Source organism: Boeremia exigua, assembly GCF_020726555.1.
Source record: "Boeremia exigua strain MPI-SDFR-AT-0100 chromosome Unknown C7974scaffold_1, whole genome shotgun sequence".
Classification (NCBI taxonomy): domain Eukaryota; kingdom Fungi; phylum Ascomycota; class Dothideomycetes; order Pleosporales; family Didymellaceae; genus Boeremia; species Boeremia exigua.
Window position 1 is genome coordinate 3,038,673 of NW_025763518.1, and position 13,705 is coordinate 3,052,377.

Sequence of the window (13,705 nt, forward strand, 5' to 3'; positions counted from 1 at the left end):
AACATTGATGTGCTGTGAAATCGCGTTGGGAGGCGAGATTTGTGTCTCCTTTCAATAAGAATTTCAAGCAAGTGGTGGGTTTTCAAAGCAGGTATTCACAGAACCTTGCTAGTAGTTGAACGACAACCTCATTGTGCTCCAAACTTTCGCCTTGAATCGTGTAGCGGTGCTTCATCACACGTCTCGTATCTTGTGCTTCTCAGTGCACCACATGATCGGACTTTGCAAGAGCGTATGAAGTAGAATCCAAATGCTAGTGCAGTCCCATCGTGGCTAGCGCAATACCACTAATGGATTGGTCAGAGCCGTTTGAGCAGTCACGTGTAGCGCTAGACGAAGCGATCCCACAAGTTGCGCTTTCCACATCGATTTCGAGAGCAGAGCGAAAACTAACCAACAGCCCTTTGACAAACCGCCATCATGTGTAAGTAATTACCCTGCCAGATTGCAAAGCGATGCGATTGTTATTCATGCACTGGATGCCTCTGGCATACCCGCATGTCTGAAATTGTAGATTTGCACGTCGCATGCAGATTTCATCGAATAGACACGCTGACTTTCGCATAGCGCTCGTCTCCGGAGAGAAGTCTAAGTACGTCCCCAGCAACACGTTGCATTGAACGGACAACGATGCCATCGTCGCACGCACTCGCAATCCCCCCTGCGCCCACCTGAGCCTGTCGTTCCGAAGCAAGGCCCCTCCACGATCCGCGACAGCATGCTGAAAGAGGAGGACAACGACACCGATCTACGCGGGCAACAAACAAGACATGATAGTGGAGGATTAGCATACTGTCTGGAAACGGGAGAGGTTCCTGCATCGGCGCGGCGGACTCAGCGGGCTTAGGCCTGCGAGAAGCTCGACGATTGCAGACCTTGACTATAATGCGTGTGCGAACAGCAATGCTGACTTGCCACAGCTTCCAGTACATCATCCGTTTGTTGAACACAAACGTCGATGGAAAGCAGAAGGTCATGTACGCCTTGACCAAGATAAAGGGTGTCGGTCGCCGCTACTCCAACTTGGTCTGCAAGAAGGCCGATGTTGATCTGAGCAAGCGTGCTGGTGACCTCACCTCTGAGGAGCTTGAGCGCATTGTCACCATCATCCAGAACCCTCTGCAGTGTACGTTCCACCGCACTAACCTCGATATTCGCATCTGACCGTCAACAGACAAGATCCCCACCTGGTTCCTCAACAGGCAGCGCGACATTGTCGATGGCAAGGACACTCAGGTTCTCGCCAACGGTGTCGACTCCAAGCTCCGTGACGATCTCGAGCGCCTCAAGAAGATCCGCGCTCACCGTGGTCTCCGTCACTACTGGGGCCTCCGCGTCCGCGGTCAGCACTCCAAGACCACTGGTCGCCGTGGTCGCACTGTCGGTGTCTCCAAGAAGAAGTAAATGTTGTATGCTCCCAGACTGGAGTCAGCAACGGGCTGGTGTGGTGTATCATGGCTTTACGAAATGGGTGGTGCACCTATGGTGTTTTATGGCATTCATTGGCTTGAACATGCACCCCACGCGGCTTTCGATGATGGATGGCGACGAAGCAAGGGTTTCAAGGTTGAAAAATACAGCCTTACTAAAAATTATACCAACGATTCTCAAATTTCAGCTTATCCGCTGACATGACTGCCTCCGCCCAATAGCAATGATCATGTGCATGTTTGAGACTAGGAAGCCTCGTTCTTTTTTTTTCCCACTACTGCACCCGTTTTTGGGAGCGGCTACTGCCTCGCATCCGCAACCACTCAAGGCATGACAGCTGTTACCGAGGTGCATCATGCGCGAATCCATGTGTGTGATTCCACTGCATTTCCGTTTTTATAGTTCAAACGAGCATGGCCATTTCGCCCACTTTTTGTCTTGGTCAGGAGTGTGTTCAGGGACAAGTCGTGAGTGGAGTACGGGCATGTACGTAGCATCAGATACAATTGAATTTCGAGTACTCTACATAGTACAACACAGGCACCTGTTCATGATATCATAATCATGAGTCGTGAGTCGTAATGCATGATGCCTTGACTGAAGAAAGTCCCTATATCCCTCCTATCGTCAAGTCGTGAGTTATAACGCCATTTGTGGGTGCCAGAAAATGCAAAACAGAGAGAAATAGGAAAACCTGCAGACGAATTGACCGCAGCCGCCATGATACCGCATAGCAAATCAGTCATCTTTGGGGGAGCTTCTGTTGTCGGATTCAGTTCCACCACATTCTCTTCACCCTTCCGTTGCCGCTCAAGATGTCAAGAATTTCAGCGCTTCCTGTTCGTGTCCCATACATCCTCGCCATAACATCACTAATGTCCATCCAGGACAATCGATAGACATCGTGAAGGTCCAGGACAGCACGCACCAGCCAGGGCGAAGTCATAGTAGAACTAGGATCCTGGAATGCAAACGGGGAGATCGGCCCCATGTCTGATAGTGCCTCAGTATGTGACGGGAGAGCTATGGGCGGCGGGGCGAGACGGGGTCTCTTTGCCGGGGACTGCGAACACGGTGGCGAGACAGGCCTTGGTGGGTGAGAATTAAGTGCATCCGCACGGCAAGGAGCCTGGGCGTATTCGAACAAGCCCAGCAGGTTACCCTCTGGTAATTCATCCAGTGGTATATCGTGTTCAGATTTAGTAGGCGAGCTTGCTGGAGAAATTGACATAGCGCTTGAAGAGTCCGATAGCGACTCCTCGCTCATTTTAGTCCTGAGTGGGAGCAGAACATGGTGTTGAGGCACTGTCTTTGCTACATTGATGCTCCCGGTTGATTTGGAGAACGGGGATTCTTCAATAGGGGTCGATGCATTAAGTCTGACGATTGATGATGGTGAGTCGTAGGAAAATGACTGTGCTCGAATGCGGACTATTGGACTTGGTGTCCGCGGTGGTGGCGCGAGGATGGCAGCCATGGTCGCTGAGAGTGACTTATAGTGCACCTAAAGCCGTACAGGACAAATTTGAGGACAGCAGCGGACCTTCCCTGGAGAGGTCAGAATGGTAGTGAAGACAAAGGCCTAAGCCTACCCTTCGACGGTGCCACTAGTAAGGCTTATATGAGTATCCTCTTCCTCGCCTTGACCTTCCATTGTCTACCACAGGGATCCAACATGGCCGTCTCGCTGGCCCTGCATAGCGGTATGCAACCACGCCACGCGCCCACGCACCCGATGAGGAGCTGCACAGGGCGCTAATGCCCACAATCACGAAATGCGGGGGAGGGGGTAAGATTCCAATGGACGGACAATATTTAAGATGCCGTGTGTTGAGGGGACAACGCACTTTGCATTAAACTCCGAGTGTGAAGATGATAGGCTGGATGAGAAGTAGTGAACAATGTGTAGATGATCGATATGGAGTTTGTGAGAGAGCATTAGCAACAGTTGCCGCTGTTCTCACGATCGATGCAGATTTGGAAGACATTACTTTGAACATGCAGTCGGACTTGGAATAACCCGCGAAGACTAGACAACGTCAACGTGAGACATCGCGATGCCGCAGAAGGTCTCAACAGACTAACTGCACTGGAAGATTCGGGAACTCAGGCGACCACGAGGTACCGTGATGAAGTCGCGGAGTTGCTGGAGTGACGTGGTGAGCAGGGGCTGATCATGCATGCGGGCTCGAATGTTATTCGCCAACTAGCAGATAACTGGCGCCAGCGCATGGAAGACGCACAACGGTGAGATATCCTTTTCAGAGTTGAGAAATCCCTTTCTGTATCGAAAATCGCTCATTAAGCATGCAAGCACAAGGAAATGGAAGTAACTGCAGAGAAAGTGCATGTTGAGATGCCGTGTATTGGAAGTATTTGCCTACCTCGCGTATCGCAGTGTGATGCCACCAATAGTCCGTGAGATTTCCGACTGACGCTGATCTTGAGATCCGACTATGCGAAGGATGTCGAGGCCCGATTCCTGTCCGGCGGCCCAGGACTGCCGGAAAGCCCTGTGTCCGGGTCGGTCATCCTCGTTGGGTGCTGTAGTGAGCGGATCGGGCCGGTAGATGGAAAACAGGCAGACCTACGCGCCCAGATGAAGCTGGGTTTGATTCGATGCCCTGGGGATGAGGGTTTTCGGGCGTTCAGGCACAATGCAGATGAGGCGACTGACAGCATATGCGCGAAGCACGCCTCTTGACGTGTCACCACTCAATCATCAGCACCGACAGCCATCTCCATGACCTCAACATTTCCCCTTCCTTTTGTCTGGCTCTCGATAAACTCGTTCAGGCTCTTGAACGCGCCAGGCTCGACTAGACCGACAGCCTCCCACTCGGCGCCCATGGTGTCCTGGCTCTCAATCCTCTCCATAAATGCCAGTATTGTGTCCTTGACTGTCCCGGTAGCCGACTTCTCCTCACCGTCTGTTTGTGCCTTCGGTGCGCTTTTCACGGCCTGCTTAAGCACCGAGGTGGGGCAGCTAACCCGCAGCTTCATCTGCATCCGTGCAACTGGGATTGGCTGATGGGCAATAAGAGCCTTCATGGCGAATAGAGCCTGCGATTTAGCAGATTTCGTGGTGACAATCCCACTCCATTTGGGCAGTGCTGTGGCCTTGGCCTTCTCTTCGCCGTCTGGCGTCTCGGTCCCCGCCTTATGTTCCTGTTGTTGCGCCTGTGCTTGCGAACTCAACTGATCCAACGCCTTCTCGATCATGCCTGTGGTGTAGACTCGCTTTGTCCTGGGGTCGACCAGCTTGCCGGCGACGATGTCGATGACTTCGTTCTTCGTCCGCTCGAGTTCGGCACCACGCTCCTTCTCTCCGACCTGTAATTCACCATGGTCTAGTATCTCGAGGATAATCTCTTCCATGGGCTTCTTGCCAAACGCCTTGTCAAGGTCGGCCTTTGGCGCCGCCTGGCCCTTGCTCACGTTGAGAAAGACGTTCTCGATCTGGAGGACATTGGAGAGATCTTTTTCGATCTTATTGCGCCACTCGAGGACCTTGTTCTTGTAGCATGCGATTTCGAACCGCTTCTTGCCTGCACAGTGTCAGCGACTGCACGCGCAGAAAAAGTTTTGGTGAGAGAATTTGCTGACCCTTCTTCATGCGCACCAACGAAACGTTGGTTAGCTTAATTTGATTTGACGGCTGATTGATAGGCATCTTGTGCGCTTTTGTTCACTACTTTTGGAGGTGCACGATGGTGTTGAGGCGCCGATATAAAAGTTGCGCAGCTGGTAGCGCGGGGATGTATGACATCGTTCTGGCTCATCCTGAGAGAGATGCGCTAAGCCCGTTTAGGCAATCATGCAGGAACGCCCCAAATCTCAGGCTTCACGGGCAAGGGACGGGACGCTGCAGCAGGAATGCAAGCTCCAAGCTCCAAGCTCCAAGCTCCGGCATCACATGCTCGACGAGGATGCCTCGATGTGCAACAGTGAGGCGTTCGGGAGAGCTTCCATAACCGCCGGTCCATCATGAAACGCTAATGGTTCGGCCTCGTGAGCTGTCCGCGCTCGGACTAGCCCGCCAGCTGATAAGCCAAGCTTCGTCATTGAGGTGGCTGGAGGCTGCCTGGTCACCGAGCTCCCATCACTCCGTTCTCCATCTCTCGTACCTCATCCTCCCCACCCATTGTCTAACCTACTTCCATTTCCCCATACTTGATTTCCGTTGATTCGGTTCATTGGTCATCTCTTGCCTACCACTAAGCCATCGTGAGCTCCGGAAGCTCCGTTGTACGCCGCCATGAAGGTAGCTACCTCGGCACTGCTCTTTGGAGCAGCATCCGCTACAATCCCGCAGCAGCAGGTGCTCAAGGCCCCCGAGTCTTTCAAGGGCTTTGACACCAGCTCGTGGACAAAGCCACTGCATAATCTCGAGGAGAGTCTCAAGTCGCTCACCGGAGAAGCACGCGCTATCTGGGATGAGGTTGCCATGATGTTCCCCGAGCAAATGGAGAAGGCCGCCTTCTTCTCTAACCCCAAACCACACACCCGCAAGCACGACTCTGAGTGGGACTACGTCGTCAAGGGTGCCGACGTTCAAAGCATCTGGGTTGAGAACGAGAATGGGGAGAAGGAGCGCGAAGTTGATGGCAAGCTCGAGAACTACAGCCTGCGTGCAAAGCACGTCGACCCAAGCGTTCTCGGTGTCGACAAGGTCAAGCAGTACAGCGGCTACCTTGACGACGATGAGGAGGACAAGCACCTGTTCTATTGTAAGTAGTACCTTGATGGACACCCATTTGCCACAATCGCTAATTGTCTCTCAGGGTTCTTCGAGTCGCGTAACGACCCCAAGAACGACCCCGTGGTGCTCTGGCTCAACGGCGGACCTGGATGCTCGAGCTTGACAGGCCTCTTCATGGAGCTTGGTCCCGCCTCCATCACCAAGGACCAGAAGATTAAGCACAATGACTATTCGTGGAATAGCAACGCATCCGTCATCTTCCTCGACCAGCCTGTCAACGTTGGTTACTCATACTCCGGTGGCTCTGTCAGCAACACAGTTGCCGCCGGCAAGGACGTTTACGCCTTGCTCACTCTCTTCTTCAAGCAGTTCCCTGAGTACTCGGAGCAGAGCTTCCACATTTCGGGCGAGTCGTACGCTGGTCACTACATCCCAGTCTTTGCCTCAGAGATCTTGTCCCACAAGAAGCGTAATATCAACCTCCAGTCTGTTTTGATCGGCAATGGTCTTACAGACGGTCTCACTCAGTACCCTGAATACCGTCCCATGGCCTGTGGCGAGGGTGGCTGGCCCGCCGTTTTGGACGAGAGCGCTTGCAAGTCTATGGATAATGCTCTTCCGCGCTGCCTCAGTCTGATCGAGAATTGCTACAACTCCGAGTCTGTCTGGAGCTGTGTGCCTGCTTCTATCTACTGCAACAATGCCATGATTGGCCCTTACCAGCGTACTGGTCAGAACGTCTACGATGTCCGCAAGCCTTGTGGCAGCAATAGCCTTTGCTATGACGAGCTTGACTGGATACAAGGGTTCCTCAACAAGAAGGAGGTCATGAAGGCCGTCGGAGCTGAGGTCAGCAACTACGAGTCCTGCAACTTTGATATCAACCGCAACTTCCTCCTTGGTGGCGATTGGATGAAGCCTTTCCACCGCGTGGTTCCCGGTATTCTCAAAGAGATCCCCGTCCTCGTCTATGCCGGAGATGCCGACTATATTTGCAACTGGCTTGGTAATAAGGCCTGGACTGAGGCTCTTGAGTGGCCTGGTCAGAAGGAGTACAAGAAGGCCGAGATGAAGGACTTCAAAATTGACGGTGATGGCAAGAAGGTTGGTGAAGTCAAGTCGAGTGGCAACTTCACCTTCTTAAGGCTCCACGCCGGTGGTCATATGGTCCCCTATGACCAGCCTGAGGCATCCCTTGAGATGGTTAATAGGTGGTTGGCTGGCGACTTTTGGGAGTCGTAGAGGTGTTGCTTGAATCTTCCTCCGACGCCCAGATTGTATACTGGCTATATGTTTTATCGAGGGTGGACATGCTTTGGTTCAATTACACTGAGCACTGCCGTAAGCGCGCATTTTGATAACAGAACATAAGCATCAATGCAAGAAACAAGGAATCGTTCACTCTCGACATGCATGCATTGGTATGTACTCAAAAGCTCACGGTGTTGCGCCCATTGCAGTCAATCAGCCCGACACAACGTTGATGGAAAGAGCTTCATATCCCAACTTCGAAGTGTGAGGCGTATTGCAAAAATCCTGAATCTTGGGCGGCGGTGCATCTTGCCTGCTGCGGTCGGCACCGCAGTGTGTCTGCCTGGCCCCTGAACAACTTCTGTTTGTGACACCTGTGACGTAGCTCTGATACGCACATGCTTCTACTTCCAATTTGTGTCGTTTCCTGTGCGTTTTGACCAGGCAAGACAAATACATAATGGTTACTTCACCACGTTTGCTGAACTCGAGATGAGTTCAGTATAAGTACTCTGTCTACTCAAAATCGTATTGTGCCTGTTCAAGCAAAGTTTCTTTGATTTTTGTGAGGCTCGTGTCAGGCCTTCCGCCTTCAGTGCCACCATCGTCAAATGGTGGAGGCGAAGCTCGTCGACATGCACTTCGCCACTAATACAGCCCCAACAAGTGACTGCGGACTTACAACGCTTCCATCGATATCGAATTCATGCACACGCAAATGTGTTACTGTGTTCACGCAGCAGAGCCGCATGGGCTTATATTTCTCGGTGCTCGCACGGCTGCGCCTTCGCTGCCTCAGCGCAAAGCCTTGTCCTTTTCTTGTTCAGCCTGTTGTGGCGCACATATACCAGGTCAGTTCCTCACCGCTTCGAGCAATACACCTGATTGGTTGTCAGCACGTACATCGCTATCTCGACCAACAATCTTGAGCAGACCACCGGATCAGGCTGATTTGCCACCAGCATGGCCAGGTCAGATGTCGTCCCGAAGCCTCTTGCCTCAATGAGATCCAGCAGCCGGTCCCGACGCGAATCTTCTTCGTCATATAGTAGCGATGCATACTCGCCGCTCCCACCTGGACTTTGGACTCTGGATGTACACGGTAACTGCTCGAAGTGCCACCACCACCACAGCTCCGCAAGAGTTCAAATCAACATCTCCCGTAGCCCCAATGGTACCACTCACGTTAGGTGTGAAAGATGCAGAGAGAAATGGCTTACATTTGGGGGCCGCAATCAAACTCAACTCTCCTTGCTTTCCGTTGATTCCGTTCCACCAAATCCTACGGCGGTCCATGTTCGATACTCACTGATCAACATGATTCGATCAGCCACGGCTGTTGCAGCACTCTCTCCAGTCCTAGCGGGTATTGCTGAGCTACCGACACCAGCTGTTCCGTCTCGTCAGCAATCCTACCATGTTACCTCGCTTGACGACCCTGGAGCGGTTGATTCTTTTGGCCATATTGCGGAAGATACTATCCTGCAACCTCAAGTACTAGTAGGATCGCCCACGGCCCTCTCAGTACAGCCAGGTAACACCCAAAGATACGGGATTCATACAGGGAGATATATTGCACATCTCAAGGAGAATCTAGGTTTGCGATTCCCTGCACTCCATCGAGCAAATTTGAGTCGCAGGTTTGGCATTACCAAACCGTCCAAAATTTCTTCCAATCGTTTGGGTAAACACCCTGTTAAAACAGGGAATTCAAGAGAGGGAATGCTGAACACCAATTGTGAACCTATCACCGTCACACCAGAGGAGTTCATTCAGCAAGAGACAATGCAGGGGCAGCCAAGTCAAGAGTCTGGTCGCTTTTTTGAATCCCCTCTACCAAGTACTACAGCCGCACACTTTCTCGCAACATTAGCCAGAGATTCGACAAATCTGGGTGCTTTGACTGAGGAAGAGAAAGTCATCTGGGTGCGGGCAAAGTGCACTGAGTTTGCAGAATGGGCCGCACAAGCAAGAAATTCCCACGTCACGGTTCCTGTGGGGACGTCTATTGACGCGACTTACACGATACGGACCCCACAGCACGAGGAAGGAAATCTAAGACAAAGGCTGCCTACTGACATTCTCGGAGTGGGAAGTCACTATGGTCTTTTCGACGGGCTTTACCCGATGCGAGCGCACACACTCAGCATCAGTCCAAACACCTCTGAAGCCGAGACAGCCGTTGACGACAACACCACTGTCGCGTCTGCTCCGCGCTACTCGTGGTCTGAACACGTACGGCAAGAGAGATCCGGTTCCCCGCGGCCTTCAAGCATTAATGTCCATACCTTACAGCGTCTTCGGCGTAGCGGAGAGACCCGATTTTGATGAGATGGACTGCTGTTCTATTTTCAGATTCTATGACTCACGAATGAAATGTCTTTGTATGTAATATGTGTTTTGAGCATTCTGTAATCTAACTGAACTAAAGCGAGCCTAGACGCAACTGTAATGGGTTGCGCACAGTGAGTAATCGTAACGCTCGCTAGCAGGTGTTGGCTTTTCTCTTCATGCGTTACTAGCTGTCCTCTTCCGATTCTCCCTCAGCATCAATGTCACCAAAATCAATGACCTCTACCTCAGCACTACTAGCATCGAACCGGACACGCTTTGCATCGCCGTGCTCGTTCCCACGGACGGCCGCAGCTCGCTTCTCACTCTTGCTCGTGCTCCTAATCGCCTCTGTCTCTGTCGCATTACCGGCATACTCTTCTTCTTCTGGACAGGCTTCTTTTTGCATCCAAGCCTCTTTGCGGTAACATGGCTGTCCATGCTTCGAGTGCTCATGATACCTGCACCATGCACCCTCGTACGTCTCCTCAATCTTGAGCGTAAGGTTTCTGCCAACCATACGCAAGCTGGTGCACATGACCTCGAAGAAAGATTCTGCCGGCCAAGCCTCTGGTTGCCTCACAATCTCGTGCTCCATCTTCTTTCCACATAGTGCCATGGCATCAGCCCATAGCAACCTAGCTCCGCACTTTGGGCCAGTCTGTGCATACAGGGCACGCAACTGCTGAGGTCTGATTTCTGCAACGTCATCAGCCATGTCAGGATCTTCGATGTCCAGTCCAAACTCGAATACATCTTGTTTGAAGCCCTTTTTCTGTTCCGCAAACGCCCTCTCTAGAGCCACATTCTTCCTCCACAAGTGATCTTGTACATTCTTGCTCTTCTGTGTGTCCCTGTTCGCAGTCTGTAGCGCACGGATCCATGTGTCAGCAACAAGGTCGCAGAAGTGCCAAAGTTGATTGTTGTAACACTGAACATAGAGTTCGACCAGGAGGGCGGCGGTGTAGGGTTTAGCTATATCGGAGTTGTCTGAGGCCATTATATTTGGCAAGTCTACCTGAATCTTAGTCGAGGCCTGGAGTGTACTGAGGATATCGTAGACGTCTTGGGACACAGGGCCGGTATAGCGTGGTGGCGGAGAGTTAGTGCACTGAATGGTCGCGGGCGAGTCGAAGCGTGCAGGCGCATGCATGCTGATGACAGTAGCTGCTTCCTATTAGCTATGATGCTTTCAATTATGTTTTCTGTGTTGCGCTTACTTGGAGAGCTGACCAAGGTATGCTCTGCATCCATGTCGTCCATCTTGCCCTCTGTAGCAGACGATGTGATGAGGTTGTCCATCTCACTCCCAAACACCATGTCAGGCTGATACAACTTCGTTCTCTGCCTTTCACCACGCCTCATGCCCTGTTCATTCATCCCGGATTGTATGCCATGTTGGAACCCGTTCTCCTTTGCACCATCTTCTACAGGCGACGTTGGAACAGGCGATTGAGGAATCTTGTGAGCGTTCGAATTCAGCTTGAGCTTGAGTGTGAGACTCTTTGCTATCGGTTCCGGGGGCGGCGCGACGAATTGCGATTTTCGTGGTCGAATAGGCTTGTAGACATGCTCTCTCGGCGCAATGGCCTTCTGCTTTCTGGGTGGCATGGCGGCGATCAATATAGCTAGAGACACGAAGCAAGTTGTGCGTGGTAGGAACAGAGTAAGGATATCGCAGAACGATCCTGGCGACGATAAGCAGATCGAGGCAAGGGTAAAAATCTTGTATCGAGCTTGGACCGATTCGTACAAAGTGAAGGTGAGAGGTGCAGCGTTCGTCGAAGTGAGATTGGAGGCAAACGACGAGCTTGAGCGCAAGTGAAATGTCGAATACACACGGTACTTAGTGTACGATCGGGAGACTACTACTTCCGTAAATGTGTTATTTAAGATGCTGACTTTGCTGTCAAATGTGGTGCGAAAGGGCTGTGTTTGGAGATGGGGTGTAAATCGGGTTCCAAGAGACAAGACATTGAATAAATTGAAGCGGCAGGATTGAAGGAGAGAAGTGCAACTGCCCGCATGTGTAGGTGAGCTACGATTACCTATTCTGGCAGGTATGGGCTATAAGCACGTAGTTTGTGCATGACTAGGATAAAGTGGATGCAGCTTACTTAAAAGTGGAAGAATATTTGCGGGTCAAAGTCAGTGGGTTCTTTCCTTCAGCAGAAGTGGTAGAGGATGAAGGTGCAGTGTAAAGCAGTCGGCCTGATCCTCGATGAAGCGTTCGCACTCCCGCTTTTTGCCAGGCGCAAACGAAAGCTCGAACTTTCTTACGACCATGGCAATGACCATGCGCAGCTGCATCATCGCCAAAGGCTTCCCAGCGCAGTTGTAAGTGCCATAGGAAAAGGGAACAAATGCATCCCTACGAACGACAAGATCCGGTTGGGAAGTCCATCGTTCAGGCACAAATTCGTTGGGTCGGATGAATGCACGAGGATCTGTTGAAATGAGCATATCAACAAACCGAGCAGAGGATGGCCATACCTCGGTGGAGCGCATAGGTAGGGGTTGAGACTATTGTATCGCCAGGTATGTAACGACCAGCGATAATTGCGCCTTCTGGTGGCGTCACGCGCTGAAGACCCCCAGGCACTGGTGGGTAGAGCCTTAAGGTTTCGTTGATGATACCCAATATGATAGGTTTATTCAACAAGTGGCTATCTTCGATTATATCCTCGTGAGAAGGTAGTCCAGATATTTCTTCGAAGAGTATGTGTTGATATTCTGGGTGTCGACAGAGGAGAAAAAAGACATTAGAAACAGTGATGGCGTTAGTGTCGGCACCAGCAATGACTGCAAGCTGAGCCTCATGAACGCTATTGACTTCGAACGAATCAGATTGCGATAGATGTGTGTAGAGATCTGGCGAAATATTTTTCTTCTTCTGGAGTTAGTTCAAATTGCCCATGGGAAGTCAATGTACCTTTCTTCTCTCCTTCAAAGCATTCGCATACCACTGACGCTTGCGTGACGACCTCCTACGTACCTCTTTCCGTTTGAGTACAGCGCTCGCATACCATTGCGTCATGTAGAGAATACGTGTTGCGACCATGGGTATGCTTCTGATCAAGTGGAAAACCCACATATTTAATATAACAAAACCTAGGATTTTCTGATTTTGTAAGAATTCCTCGATGATCGGGTTCCGTTTGCCTGTCGTCAATGTGTCGAAAGACTCCCCAAATGTCAAGTCTGACACCACATCGAAGAAAAGGTCTAAGAGGAGCTTGCTGGCGTCGACAGAAACATTGGAAGTAGCATTATGAGAGAAGATGCTCAGAAACCGCCTGTAGTGCTTCGAAATGCGCGGTGAATACTGTTGAAGGGCTGAAAAAGGCGTCAGCCATGAGCTATGATAACACATCGATGGTACTTACCACTGGTTTGAAACGCCTTGTCCCAATATCTGCGCCGATGCTTATGCTGATTTGAGTCGCGAGTGAACTGTAGATTATGTGCAGGATGAATCTGATCGTAGAACTCGCCTTTGCGAATTTTGTTTCGTGGCCCGTGGACGTCGTTAATTGCATCTGGGTGGCATATGGACACCTCCCTAGGCCCTGTAGATAGATCAGCAGCTGCCATGCTAACTGTTGCACATGCTCGTACGTATACGCACGAAGTCGCCGTACTGATCATGAATCTCCCGAATCTTAACGTATAACCTCAGTTTTGGCCATTGCTCCCGAAAGGCCCAGAAAGAGGATACGCGCGCAGCTAGTGGCCCAGGGAAAGATCGTAAAGGATGGAACAGAAGGCGATAACAAGGTATGGACGTGAAGATGCCACTGGCCAGAGCAGAGCAGATTAGACATGTGTCAAGAAGACATTGTCCAAGGGAGCAATTGACACTTGTGACAAGAGCGATGAGGATGGAGATACTTAGCAGAATGTAAGCAAACAGAACTTTCGGAGCATGTCGATCCCATTCACCACGCGAAAAGAGCAACAGATGTGAAATGACACCAGATAGAAAAGCAG

The 13,705-nt window shown here is 51.2% G+C and overlaps 7 protein-coding genes across 7 annotated transcripts; 3 read left to right on the plus strand and 4 right to left on the minus strand.

Moving 5' to 3' along the window:
* Positions 1 to 386: 386 nt before the first annotated feature.
* C7974DRAFT_383878 (ribosomal protein S13) lies at positions 387 to 1,635 on the plus strand. Its single transcript, XM_046140801.1, has 4 exons — positions 387 to 424; positions 568 to 592; positions 921 to 1,126; positions 1,175 to 1,635. The coding sequence occupies exons 1-4, from the start codon at positions 421 to 423 to the stop codon at positions 1,402 to 1,404; spliced, it is 465 nt and encodes a 154-aa protein (XP_046003344.1). The 5' UTR covers positions 387 to 420; the 3' UTR covers positions 1,405 to 1,635.
* A 568-nt stretch (positions 1,636 to 2,203) lies between these two features.
* C7974DRAFT_371701 (uncharacterized protein) lies at positions 2,204 to 2,908 on the minus strand (the record flags this gene model as incomplete). Its single annotated transcript, XM_046140033.1, has 1 exon — positions 2,204 to 2,908. One exon carries the CDS (start codon positions 2,906 to 2,908, stop codon positions 2,204 to 2,206), a length of 705 nt encoding a protein of 234 aa, XP_046003345.1.
* A 913-nt stretch (positions 2,909 to 3,821) lies between these two features.
* C7974DRAFT_24158 (SBDS protein C-terminal domain-containing protein) lies at positions 3,822 to 5,344 on the minus strand. The gene is made up of 2 exons (XM_046137470.1): positions 5,038 to 5,344; positions 3,822 to 4,979 (listed from the first exon to the last, which is right to left on the minus strand). The coding sequence occupies exons 1-2, from the start codon at positions 5,102 to 5,104 to the stop codon at positions 4,147 to 4,149; spliced, it is 900 nt and encodes a 299-aa protein (XP_046003346.1). The 5' UTR covers positions 5,105 to 5,344; the 3' UTR covers positions 3,822 to 4,146.
* On the plus strand, positions 5,316 to 7,486 carry C7974DRAFT_24095 (carboxypeptidase Y-like protein A). Its single transcript, XM_046137469.1, has 2 exons — positions 5,316 to 6,161; positions 6,216 to 7,486. Exons 1-2 carry the CDS (start codon positions 5,690 to 5,692, stop codon positions 7,373 to 7,375), a joined length of 1,632 nt encoding a protein of 543 aa, XP_046003347.1. The 5' UTR covers positions 5,316 to 5,689; the 3' UTR covers positions 7,376 to 7,486.
* Positions 7,487 to 8,162: 676 nt separating this feature from the next.
* On the plus strand, positions 8,163 to 9,831 carry C7974DRAFT_24327 (uncharacterized protein). The gene is made up of 4 exons (XM_046137473.1): positions 8,163 to 8,235; positions 8,347 to 9,619; positions 9,680 to 9,768; positions 9,816 to 9,831. Exons 2-3 carry the CDS (start codon positions 8,348 to 8,350, stop codon positions 9,710 to 9,712), a joined length of 1,305 nt encoding a protein of 434 aa, XP_046003348.1. The 5' UTR covers positions 8,163 to 8,235; position 8,347; the 3' UTR covers positions 9,713 to 9,768; positions 9,816 to 9,831.
* Positions 9,808 to 11,612, minus strand: C7974DRAFT_24232 (uncharacterized protein). Its single transcript, XM_046137472.1, has 2 exons — positions 10,936 to 11,612; positions 9,808 to 10,882 (listed from the first exon to the last, which is right to left on the minus strand). The coding sequence occupies exons 1-2, from the start codon at positions 11,324 to 11,326 to the stop codon at positions 9,903 to 9,905; spliced, it is 1,371 nt and encodes a 456-aa protein (XP_046003349.1). The 5' UTR covers positions 11,327 to 11,612; the 3' UTR covers positions 9,808 to 9,902.
* Positions 11,613 to 13,309, minus strand: C7974DRAFT_440096 (cytochrome P450; the record flags this gene model as incomplete). Its single annotated transcript, XM_046145308.1, has 4 exons — positions 11,613 to 12,162; positions 12,209 to 12,605; positions 12,711 to 13,051; positions 13,102 to 13,309. The coding sequence occupies 4 exons, from the start codon at positions 13,307 to 13,309 to the stop codon at positions 11,864 to 11,866; spliced, it is 1,245 nt and encodes a 414-aa protein (XP_046003350.1). The 3' UTR covers positions 11,613 to 11,863.
* Positions 13,310 to 13,705: the final 396 nt, after the last annotated feature.

Coding starts and splice junctions, on each gene's coding strand:
- C7974DRAFT_24158 (XM_046137470.1), bottom strand. CDS start 5,104: ATGCCTATCAATCAGCCGTCAAATCAAATTAAGCTAACCAACGTTTCG. Junction 4,980..5,037: donor GTTGGTGCGCATGAAGAAGG/GTCAGCAAATTC, acceptor GACACTGTGCAG/GCAAGAAGCGGTTCGAAATC.
- C7974DRAFT_24095 (XM_046137469.1), top strand. CDS start 5,690: ATGAAGGTAGCTACCTCGGCACTGCTCTTTGGAGCAGCATCCGCTACA. Junction 6,162..6,215: donor GGACAAGCACCTGTTCTATT/GTAAGTAGTACC, acceptor ATTGTCTCTCAG/GGTTCTTCGAGTCGCGTAAC.
- C7974DRAFT_383878 (XM_046140801.1), top strand. Junction 593..920: donor GTCTCCGGAGAGAAGTCTAA/GTACGTCCCCAG, acceptor GACTTGCCACAG/CTTCCAGTACATCATCCGTT. Junction 1,127..1,174: donor CATCCAGAACCCTCTGCAGT/GTACGTTCCACC, acceptor GACCGTCAACAG/ACAAGATCCCCACCTGGTTC.
- C7974DRAFT_24232 (XM_046137472.1), bottom strand. CDS start 11,326: ATGCCACCCAGAAAGCAGAAGGCCATTGCGCCGAGAGAGCATGTCTAC. Junction 10,883..10,935: donor TACCTTGGTCAGCTCTCCAA/GTAAGCGCAACA, acceptor AATAGGAAGCAG/CTACTGTCATCAGCATGCAT.
- C7974DRAFT_24327 (XM_046137473.1), top strand. CDS start 8,348: ATGGCCAGGTCAGATGTCGTCCCGAAGCCTCTTGCCTCAATGAGATCC. Junction 9,620..9,679: donor GCTACTCGTGGTCTGAACAC/GTACGGCAAGAG, acceptor CATACCTTACAG/CGTCTTCGGCGTAGCGGAGA.